Genomic DNA, 12005 nt, shown 5'->3' with positions numbered 1-12005 from the left:
TCAGGTTACCTGTTGCTTAGTTATATCTTTTCGAAATATTTTATAGTCGGATACTAACAATAGAACTACGCTGAATGCAGTCGTGAGAAAAATCGCTAGGAAAGGGGTCAACAAACGCGGTTGCAGAGAACGAGGCCCATTAACCTTGTGGGCTTTTCATACTCTCGATTAAATTACGTGTTACGAGGCATTGATTGATTGAAAACGGCCTGTTATTCAGTCAGAGTGATGGGTTACTCGTTCGCGAACTGGAACGTAAATCTAACGCAACTGGGAACACTGAAGTAGAGCTGGGCAACGGGGAAAAATTGAGTTCATAGGTCAACGGAGTCGGTATTAGGAAAATTGCTGTGGGAGATCTATATCTAGACCAACTGGAAACAGCATACACGATTAAGTGTTTCGGAACGAACGTTAGGAGACATTTGAAAAATGGAGTTAATTCGACGACAAACGGATTTGTCGATTCGATTACGCGGACATTGACGAAAATGCAATTACTTTCTGTTTCAGGTAAAACGTTCTGCCAGTCTTGCAAGAAGAAGTGCAGCGGGGAGGTGCTACGAGTGCAGGACAAGTATTTCCACATAGGGTGTTTCAAGTGTGCTCAATGCAACGCGAGCTTAGCGCAGGGCGGCTTTTTCGCGCGTGAGGGCTCTTACTACTGCACCAAGGTACTGAAACGTATAAATAAAAAACCACCGTGTCTCGATAGGAAAAAAAAGAGTGGCTTGTAGAACACGGCTCGGGGAACGGCCATTATCTGGAGCGCGCGTAATGCACTCGCGGCGAGTATAGTCACGTTTCGCTGTTCCACCCCTCGTTTTTACCTGTTTCTTATCTCGTTTTACTAGCTCAAGTATAGCCTATTAAACGAATCAAAAGAAAATAATCGCGTCGCTTGAAACTCCAACGGCTGCGTCTCGATTGGTAAATTCCCTCTGTTCGCCTAATCACTTCGAACCTCTCTTGAAACTTACGAACGAAGATCCAGCCACCGACAACTCTGGAGTACATGAAATATTAAAAAGACACTCGAGCCGTATTCTTTCAGGTTTCTATTGCAATCATCGAACGTTCTCCTCGAGATTTCGAGGTCTGCCTTTGACATTTTCCAGACAAAGTTTAATCTCGATCCACGGATCTCTCGCTCAACGGTTTTATTCCCGCTCGACCAAGGACGAAATATTTCACGAAAGATTCCTCTGTCGAGAGAGAAGGAACGAAAAAGAAAGACATTCGTCATCGAGCGCAAATAAACTCGGTTGGCGAGCTGGTACGATGACAAACGAGCCTGCGAGCGCGGTTGAAACGGCCGATATCGCGCGGCTGTTTACGATACGGGCTCGGGGATATGTTGTGTCTGGAGAATCGGTCGGAACGATCGTGCGATATACGCGTTCGTGATTTTTGCAGGACTACAGGGAACGCTGGGGCACCAAGTGCGCGGGCTGCGGCGAGTACGTGGAGGGCGACGTGGTCACCGCCGGCGAGAAACACGCGTTCCATCCGAACTGTTTCCACTGTCAGAGATGCAGGCAACCTCTGCTGGGTCAAGGGACCAAGGTGTCTCTCGTTCAAGGCAAGCTGTGCAGATCGATCTTTCAAATTTTAAGCATTCGACCCTTCCGCCAACGAAGATTTCCGTTTCTCACATTTTTACAATTTTGATCTACCGGAAAAGATTGAAAAAATCTAGTTGAAGTATTCTACAAGCAATCAGTGATAAACGCATTTCATAGTCTGTACCTCACGCGTCCCGAAATATCGGCCTCAGGCTTGTCGCCGTCGGAAAGAGGTGACTTCTTTTAATCAACGTGACTCTACAGTGGCGAAAAGGTTGGACGCTCCTGGATTAGAGAAGTAAGTGGCCGCGGGCCGTGATTTGACGCGCAACAAACGGTTTCTTTCATCGTCTTTTGATGGGACCCGCGGAATTGGCGTACCGGCGAACCTGTTAAAGCAAATTACCACTTAGGTGTATCGTACCGGATTAACGAGGCCGTGCACGGGTGGCCTTGTACCGATTACACGGTTAACGCTTGAAAATATATCTACGCAGGCGAGAGATATCGTAATGACCCCATCGCGGAGTTAAACCCCCTTCGATCCGATCCGATCCTATTCCATCCTATCCGTTACATTGTTCCGCGGGCAAATGTTTATGCGCATCTCCGTGCAACCTCGGCCGCTTTATCGATCGTCCCGCGAGAGGACCCGCGTATTTTTAGAGATCCAGCTCCAGAAACGATATAGCTGCCGCCGCTGTTTCCCTCGTGCCTTTGATTCCTAATATCAGCTGATTATGGAAGGGGAAATGTGGACTTTGCCCACGTCCCTGCCATTCGCAGCATAAACCGTCTGCATATCTTTTGTGGAAATTTTCATGGGTTTCCCTAGGTCGTTTTGCAACAGTGATCCGAACAAAGGAAAACTGCCTTTAGCCATCCCGTCATTTCACCGATAAAAATCCCGTCAACTCTCACAAATCAACATCTACAAAAGAAGAATCCTCCAATGCTCCAATTAAAATGAACATGTTCAATTTCTAATAAACCATTATTCCAGAAATAAACATGTTTCCCATAAAGAATCGGTGACGGTTCCGGCGAGTCTCTTCTAGTTCTCGGTCATCGTAAGCTGAGTCGGTTGAACAAAGCGGTCCGTATCTTCCCCGAGAAACGCGGCAGGATCGTAGATCGGCAAACGCGAGCTGCGCAGCTATTTATATAAAGAGACGCGCAAATCGGGACCGGGAGTAAACAATCGTCGAATGGTCGCGAGTGGCGCGCGTACAAACGATGAATCAGCCGCGAAGATACAGCTCGGGATAAAAAGACAATAGCTCGGCGTGGCGTTGCCGCGGTGCGTCACCGGCCGGATCGTCGACCGGATCTGTCCAATCTGAACTAACCGAGCATTGTCTACAGGTCAAGCTCTATGCCATCGATGCGTCGGTATCCCGGTTCGAGAGGCCTCGACGCCGGTCGGCAATAACGCGACGACCAGAGGAGCCGGAGACGGGCCCTCCGACCCCGGTGCATGCGCCGGTTGCGGAAACCAATTACGGGAAGGTCAGGCTTTGGTCGCGCTCGATCGGCAATGGCACGTATGGTGCTTCAAGTGCCACAGCTGCGACACCGTGCTCCACGGCGAGTACATGGGAAAGTGAGTCTGGAAAATTAGTGGTTTCGTTTTATCGATACCTTGGACAACCCTTTGACAACCTTGCTAAATCGAATTGCTATGGCTCGTCAAGTTTCTTCGTTCTGCTCGATTTTCCCGTAAATACCTCTACAAGTCAAACGCGAAGACGCTATAACTCGAATTACTCGCTTTGCATTTATTCTTGGGTATTTTATTTTTATTTTACTTTCGCCAGTCGAATTCGGGAGATGGCTAAACTCTACGATCGGTCGAAACTTTTATAAACCCTCTCCAAGTCGAATTATCGTTTGTTAAATCTGGACCTAATCTGGCGAGCCCATTTATCGAGTTTGTGCTGTAATTATTCTGACTTATAGTTTCTGCTGAACGCTATGGAAGACCGATAAAAGCCGCTAGAAATATATATATATATATACCCTTGCCTGCCTCTTTTTTCTCGTTTCTTTGGTTTTCTTTTGTTCCCGACCGACATGGTCGTTCGTTCGATCTTGGAGCCGCGACACAGGGGGATCACGTGTCGCGTGAAATTTTCATTAGATCGTGCGGAGCGAGGGCCGCCCCGCGATCACGCCACGCAGGAAGTTCACTCTCGAGCGGGGACTGCATTCGTTGCGTTCGTTTAAGGTTTTATAGCGAAAGATTCTTGAGATACGATAAAAGTTTGTTTTTTTCCCCCTTCTGTTTTTGTATTTTATACTGAATATCGGTAATTATGGGTTGAGCAGATTAAGTTATTATCGTCTGTTTTTAAAGGGAATTCCTTTTTTCTTTATGTCTTTTATGTTGTTTCATAATTGAGGCTTTTAGAGGCTATAGTTTATTTGTTTTTGTTGGTACACCTTTTTTATTTCGCCTCGTGCTAATGAACAACGATGGGTTAAATCGATAATTAATATTGAAGTTAATTTTCAATAAAGTTCGTAGACAATCCGAAGAAACGCAGATTCCACTCGAGAGTTTCGAAGTGAATGTCGAAGAACGTAGACAGATCTCTTGAAACTTTGATCGAGCTGTGGAGTAACTTGACGAAGAAACAACTTCTTACTTCGAAACTTCCTTAATCGAAGATTAACTTGGAGAACTTTGATTGCGAAAACATAACGGATTAACAGTAAACTTCTGGAAATTGTAATTTCGTCGAGTCCGTTAGTTTCATAATCAAATAATCACGTTCTATTAAAACGTTGAAAGCAGGATCAGTCCAAACGACAGTGGCCTAGATCTCGGTGTAAAGAACGAGGTACAGAAACTTTTGACAGTAAAACTCGCAGCGAATAATCCTCCGCAAGTTTTCTACCGGTTTGCATATTATCCTCGTTAAATTCACACTCCAAGATTAACCGACTTAATTAGTGGGCTGCGTATATTTATGCATTCGTACCGCCGCGCAGCGTTCTCAAAAATCCTGAACGATAAAACTTGAATAAGGTTAAAGGTGATTCTCATTTAGATTGCGGGCCTTTACACGAAGATCTTTATACGAATTCCCATTTTCATAGATTATTTCATAAAACCCGTAATAAAAGAAAAATATTTTCGGTCGACCGGATGATGCCTTATGGTAGAAGTGAGATGGAATACATCAAGATTCGTTGTCGATCAAAATTCACCTGTTCCTGATACCTCGGATGAATTGTATATCTTTGAATTGTCTAAAATCATCTGAAAACTCGTGCACACTAGGGAAATGTCCGTCGACGAAACAATTGAAGAGAGGCGAAGCGTGAAATAAAAGAATGACCGAATGTTTCCGGCAGAGACGGGGTGCCTTACTGCGAGAAAGATTACCAGAAGCAGTTCGGCGTGAAGTGCGCGTACTGCAATCGCTACATCAGCGGCAAGGTGCTGCAGGCCGGTGACAACCATCACTTCCATCCGACTTGCGCTCGCTGCACCAAGTGCGGCGATCCCTTCGGCGACGGCGAGGAGATGTACTTGCAGGGTGCCGCGATATGGCACCCGCGTTGCGGCCCGGGGCCCAGTGGTCCGAACGGTATCGTAAACGGCCACGGAGAGGCTCACACTCCGCAGCACCGGGAGTCCGAGCGAATTTCCAGCAGCGCGTCCGAGATGCAGGTAAGGCTCCGGAGAAGACTGTTCGATCGGTTCTCGATCAAACGCGCTCGAAAACTTACCATTTCGCCGACAAACATTGTTTCGAGCATTTTGAGAGAAGCAGTCGGATCAGGACACGACTGCGATCGAATTTCTTGGTTCTCGATCCTCCCCCGTCGAAGCTGTGTTCCTCCCAAACTCGAATCTCATTCGGAACTGGCCAACTGTAAATTTCACTGCATCATTCGTTCCGATGACATTGATTTTGTAAATTGCTCCTTGTTCTTCGTTTGCGCTGCTGCATCTCGTCGTGTCGTCGTCTCTCGATACAGACTCACGACGGTTCCTCGATCATTTCATCGGTTCGATCGCGTTCTTACACGATTCATGGGCGTTTCTCATTCGGTTGCCATGGTTTTTACTAATTTTCATTATTCTTATTCGCATAGCGTTCTGTAATTGCTCTGCGAGCAGATGCGAAAGTCAGCCGAAAACGTAGAATGAAATTCGTTCATTCGAGATTTCCTTTCGTATAATGGAGAGAGAATTATTTCGCCTGGAGGAGAATATTGTTCTCGAAGGAAATAAGTGAACGTAGAAGACAAAGATTTTCTCAACAATCAAATCTCGAGCAACTACATTTCATTCGACTGTATTTCCAATTGATTTTTTCATTGACGATTCCCAGCAATCACAAAACAGCCTGTGCAGTCGTTAACTCGATTAACACTCTGTCTTGACGATCGTGTACATAGCTGCGTTCGATATCGTTGGAGGTGAATATGTGCACGCCGCTCTCGTCCGCCGAACTGCATTTTTTTCTCGTGCAGCTGCATCGTGCGCTGTCGAACACGGTTTGCGCGCGTCTGCCCGTTCGGGATGGGGCATTTCGTTCGGCGAACATGAACATACAACGTCAGCTTGCATCGTGCTTATTCTGTGGACTGTAAACGGAGCCAGCCGTTCGTGTGAAGAATCTTGTTCTTTTTGTTTTTTGCTCGATTTGACGTTCTTGCGACGGTGTCCAGTTGTTCGAATACCAGACGTTACATTAGAGTAGACCAAATACGAAACTAGAACCACCTGAAACCACCTGTTCACCATGTTTACCATGTTTACTCGTAACAGCTTTGTGTATAGCTTAACTTTCCATTTCTACTGGAACGGTATTATATTTTGGCTTTCGATTTTGTGCATCATTATTCTCCTTAAACGTGTCGTTGTTATCTCCGCACGCTTCGATGTACGGTTTTTTCGGTATCGTATATATTATATATTATATATTATGCGTACATATACATATATATATATACATACTTGAACTGAGAACTTATCGTATTTCATTCTTTTTCTATTCTTCAATTATATTTTCTTTTAATTCTTGATTACCTTTTATTGTTTTTTTTTATTATTGCTTTCTTAATCGTTGTTTATTTTTTTTCGCACGGTCATTGTGTATAGTTTTCATTGCGGTCACGCACGCCAAGCCTGAACGGATCACTCTGCAGCCCTTACAGCAGCCTCAGTCGCAAGGTATGCCATGTATCTCCTAGCACAAACATTCTTTCGAGAAACACCGCGAGATTCGTTGAAGATACGGATCGATGAGAATACTTCTGGGCTCGAATCGCCCGCTCTCGTTACGTGGGTGTTGGCTATTGTCGAATATCGCGTTCCGAGCACGGAGACTCGGACGAATCAATTGGTAAAGCGGTCAATCGGCTGATTCCTGTCCTACTTGCATACAGTTTCACCTACACTCGCGCTAATTGAGATTCGCGGAGACCTTGTTCCTAGTTTACGAGTGTGTTCTGTGTTCCTTTGCCACGGTGTCCCAATGTTCGATCGATTAATATTCGATCTCAGAAAAGAATATCGTTCTCGTTAATTTTCTCTTGAAACTCGTACACATCGTATCGCTCGGTTTAATCCAAAAGCAAACTAAAATTTTTAATCGTATGCTTTAATCATATCTATTCTCAATCTCATCGGAGATAAGATTTCCCTCCCGAATAGATTGGAGCTCTGATATAATGTAATTCGCAGAGTACAGTAATAACAACGATCGTTTATTAGACGGTAGCTCTTTAAACGAATAACGGAAATCAAAGAGAAATCAACGAGAAATCAACGAAAAATGCAGGTATGCGGTATTAATATAATTACCTGAACAGTAGGGAAAAGTTAATTTCTCGCGATTGTCGAATGATATCGAAACCCTAAACTCCGAACGGTCGGCGACGATAATAGAATGATCTGGAGGACTTTTCCAAAGGAACACCGGCCGCACCCGCGGGTCTAGAATAGCGTAAAATTTATGACACGGCTGATACCGTGGTAACGGTGCAATTTCTCGAAAGAATGCGAGACGCATTGAGTTCTCTTATCTTCCTTTGCTCAGTACGAAGCTAAAGTTAGCGGTATGACAAGACGCTTACAACACACCGCGAACCCAGCACGAGTTTAGCCGCGATAATATGCGTTAATTGCCTCAGTATTACCCCGCGCGAACCGGCAGTCCTGGACTGATGTTGAGAGAGTACGGACGCGGCGCATCCGAGGATGTGTCTAGGATTTACACGTACTCGTACTTGACCGAGACGCCCAGCCAAGGATACTTGAGACGTCCGATACAGCCGTACGACAAACCTCCGACTAGCCCACACTTTCACAGACCCAGCTGTAAGTGGTGTTTCTCCGTTTCAATGGCATCGTGTTTGGATCGGTGCAACGATTTCACCCTGGATCACCGTTAATACGATCAACGATACCACCTGGCTGCTCTGCACAGTACGGAGAGTAACAATTTATGCCAAATTTTGCTTCCGAGTGAAGGGAAATGAAGCTCGAATCCATCGTCTTATTCGAATCTCCATCACCTAGTAGTCTATAATTACTATTGTACATTTTGATTGTAAATGAAGCAACCTAGAACAATCTCTGCGAAAGAGCTACTCCGAGATAACGAAGGCTAGCTCCCTCGTGGAGAACAGTATTTGGAGCCAATATTGTTGAAAATTGTAACCGTCTCGTATAGACGATGATGGTACACCGATAGTTACACCGATCCAAACTTTACCATGTTCTACGTTTACCCGCCTTGCCCAGGCAGGTAGAATCTGTGCAGGATAGGTACCTAAATGAAGCAAGTTTAAATTGTATCGTCTTCTTATTGTAGCGTCTCGTTCGATAAGAAGCAGCGGTGGACGTAGCAGCCGATCCGGAATGCGAGCTCTGGTCGATGCTCTCAGCGAGCCCAGACCGAAGTCGCCGGCCAGTCAAGTAGATAATGATGAGCCAATAGAGCTGGCGCATTATCCAGACGCCATGAAACCACCACCCGGAGCCAAGCCGCCGATCGAAAGGGACGATTTCCCTGCTCCTCCTTATCCTTACACAGATCCTGAGAGACGCAGGCGATGGTCGGACACATACAAGGTATGCTTCCGTCCTCTATCTCTAGAAACAATGGGCTGGACATGTAACGTTGTCCATTATGGCTGTTAACCCTGTCGTGATCACTACAAATTGAGAACACTGCACTGCTTAGACTCGGAGCACAATCTTGCTAATAGGGCTACCTCGCCGACCAGAAATGTCGAGGAATTTCTTTTGAAAAATATTTTTGGGGATGATTGTTTGGAACGTTAATTGTTTGTTTTTTGAAGAAACCATAATTCACGGTAGATGAGTGAGTTATAGTTTCTTGATACTGTGTCTACTGCGTAGGGAGTACCTGCATCGGACGAAGAAGACGAAGTCGATAACAAGACGTATATAAAGGAGGCAGACGAGAAATTGAGAAAGGAGCAGGACGAGCTGAGCAAAATCGACACTGGCATAGCGAAGGTGTTCCTACAAGATCGCGAGAAGGATCGGGAGAATTTAAGACATAAAGCTGCCAATGTAGATCCTAGAAACGCGTCGAGGACGCCGTCAGCAGCCAGAGAACCGACTCATAGACTTCGATACGAGAGCCCTGTTGGTGCATGTAAGTTCCAAATCATTTTATTGTACAGCAACCTTTCAACTGATGTGTTTCCTGCTAAACTGTCTGTCATAGTAAAAAAGAAACAACTGAAAACTCTAGCTGTAGATTACGAAATAACAGATCCGAAGAATCAATAGGTTGCTTCGAAATATAGCTGACAGGAGTCTCAAAGAAGCAAAGAATTTTCTAAATATAAATTACACTGCATAATTTCGCAACGATTCCTGACGAGTGGTTAACCGTTTGCCGCAGCTCCTTCGAGAAATATAGATCACGCCAGGCCCTGGGAAGACGACGATGGCCTCAGTTACAGATCCAGCGGTCCCAGTTACAACGGTAAGTTGTCTCTGTCACGATCAATCACGTCTAGTTGTCATTATTATCATGATCGTCTCATTAACATTAAGTGATAATCATCTCATACATGTCCACACGTTCGCACATGACACTAACATATTACCACTCTACCGTTTAAAGTAACATCGGACGTTAGATGAGATTCCGACCGTGATAGAGAGAAAGAGAGAGAAAGGGCGAGAGAGCGGGGGTTGGGGGAGCGGGAGAGAGAAAGAGAGGGAGAAAACGTTCCACGTACCCCAAAGTAAAACGGGAATATGAGTTTTCGGTATCGTGCGGAACGGGAACCGTTTCGACCCGTGCGATTACGAGAATCGTGCGAGTCGGGGATGGGTGTCCGTGCTCGATTAACGAACCGATAACAAGCGCGTGACTCGAGCAGCGGATTTAAGTTTGCACCGAATACCGCACACCACGGTCGCCCATTAACTTAACCAGGTGATGTATTATCCGCTTATGCATGTGGACGGCATCTATCATCGATGTGCTTGCCTATTCTTTCATCTATTATCTCCCCAACGACCGCACACTGCACTCCCCGCGAGAGAGCTACTCTTCGAGCTACTCTTCGAGCGCGAGTGGCTCTCTCGCGGAGATAAGTTGTACCAAGGTGAATGATCCTTTCATCGAGTCTGTAAAGAAGGTATTTCACAAAGCGAAGGTTTACGAGCTTCGTAATCAAAATTAGTAGACCGTGGATCTTTACGTGCTTAGGCTATTTGTCAACTGGCTAATCGTTGTATCATGGAAATACGCGTTTCGCTTATTTCGGATTTTAAGGAACGCGGAAGGAACATTTGCCTTGTGCGTCGATAAGATCATCCCCCGAAGTAGCATAATCGATACGAATTCCCAGTTCTTTTCATTGAACCGTCCCAACCGTGGTATACCAATCCATTCGTTGATTACCCTAGACTACATCTTGCTACGCTCCTCTCGCATGGTAACTCTGATATTTCACCATTCGCAACTGTTTCATCATACACGAACACACGTCGCTCAGATTGGAAAAAAAGAAATAGTATCATTCTCTCATACTTCTTTGAATGTCTCGTATTTACAATGTTGGAAGATAATGAAACGAACACGCTGCCGGGGTGTAGATTTGATTTTACAGGGTGTAATCTCGTAGTCGAACATTCGGAATTCGAAATTAAATTGAATTCCTATCAAAGACACGAATAAATAAAGATTTTGAACATTTACCGCTTCTCGTCGTCTTAAGCAAAACACTAAGCAGAAACATTTGACCTTGAATTTATGGAAACCAATCGTTGATCTATCCGATGAGTCGAATCAATCTGCGGGATGACGAGAAACTCCTCTTTTTACACCCTGTACGTGTACATATTCTATCATCTGCATGACAATTACGTTCCACCGGCACTGCATACTTTTGTCTCGCTTTACCGGAAGTTGCTGCGCGGTAGGGTTGACGCCGACATTCTAAGGTACTTAGGCTCTATTGGCGGCGTATCGTGCGAGCGTGCGAGCGCGCGCGCGCGCGCGTGCCTGCATGCGTGCGTGTCTATCTTCCAACGTTGGCCCATTCATTTATCGATATATAGTTTATTACCGCTGGTCTATCAGTTTAGCCGACACCGCTACCTGTATCATCGTGTCTCTATTTGTGTTTTTGTGTTTGTGTTGTGTTTGCGTGGGCGGCAGTTGGGAGGTCATCGGCACGTTCCCCGGCTCCCAGAAACTATCCACCCCTTGGTACTCAACGCGCCTTCACTCTTCCAAACGCCGCTAGGCACTATCATTCGGTGAGTCCGAGAACTTTCCAATTCACCTCTACCGTTGATCTCAAGTCAAACTGATTGAATTCGAGATAATTTGAGAGAATTCGAGACAATTCGAGATAATTGGAGCAAATTCATTTTATTCGAACCGATTAATCTATCTGTGTGGCTTGGAATAACAACGGTCCAACTTTTATCTCGGAGTTCTCGAGAAGCTTTCGCGAAATGATCTTGATTTCATTGTACACCGATGTTACAATTATTCATGGTAATCGGAAATAGTAATCGATATCGTCAATGTTATTGGAGTATTGAGATTTCATCGATCCAAGAATATTTCGGGAAACCTTTTTCTCGAGAACTCAAGAATAGGAGATAGAGCACTGTTATATCCTGTGCCACTCGACTGATCATTAGTTTGATCAATTTCGACTATTTCGTAAAACTGATTGATGACAAGAGTCGAAGAGAGAGGCGAGCTGCGAGAGAACTGTTCGAAGCTCGTCTCTCGCGATAGAAGAAAATAAGACTTTTCAAGAGCAGCCGTCGTGTAACCGAGGGAAATGTATGATGACAAAAGTAATTTGTTGACTTGTCTTCAAGGGAGGCATGCTTCTATTTTGTTTCTATTTTTTGTTTATTTATATATATATATTTTTTTTTTTTCTTTCGTTCATTTGTATCTATAG

The 12005-nt window shown here is 45.0% G+C and overlaps 1 protein-coding gene across 15 annotated transcripts in view; it reads left to right on the top strand.

Annotated features, from left to right (window-relative positions):
- Unc-115a (actin binding LIM protein Uncoordinated 115a) overlaps positions 1-12005 on the top strand; it is a 44015-nt gene that overhangs the window by 23572 nt on the left and 8438 nt on the right. For 5 of the 15 annotated variants that reach the window (XR_004235590.2, XM_076364440.1, XM_031983424.2 and 2 more), the window contains exons 2-11: positions 514-674; positions 1417-1582; positions 2931-3168; positions 4926-5244; positions 6685-6756; positions 7719-7905; positions 8402-8661; positions 8953-9214; positions 9467-9550; positions 11240-11340. Coding sequence is in view for 14 of the 15 variants with exons in the window: in XM_076364440.1 (XP_076220555.1) it covers positions 514-674; positions 1417-1582; positions 2931-3168; positions 4926-5244; positions 6685-6756; positions 7719-7905; positions 8402-8661; positions 8953-9214; positions 9467-9550; positions 11240-11340 (1850 nt within the window). In the remaining variant the exon portion in view is untranslated. Of the gene's footprint in view, positions 1-513; positions 675-1416; positions 1583-2930; positions 3169-4925; positions 5245-6684; positions 6757-7718; positions 7906-8401; positions 8662-8952; positions 9215-9466; positions 9551-11239; positions 11345-12005 lie in introns of all 15 variants that reach the window. The other 10 variants (XM_031983425.2, XM_031983423.2, XM_031983430.2 and 7 more) reach the window with 4 other exon arrangements.

This window comes from Nomia melanderi, chromosome 2 (assembly GCF_051020985.1).
Source record: "Nomia melanderi isolate GNS246 chromosome 2, iyNomMela1, whole genome shotgun sequence".
In the NCBI taxonomy this organism is placed as follows: Eukaryota; Metazoa; Arthropoda; class Insecta; order Hymenoptera; family Halictidae; genus Nomia; species Nomia melanderi.
Note: the sequence above shows the minus strand (reverse complement) of the source record. Positions and strands in the feature narration are given on the sequence as shown.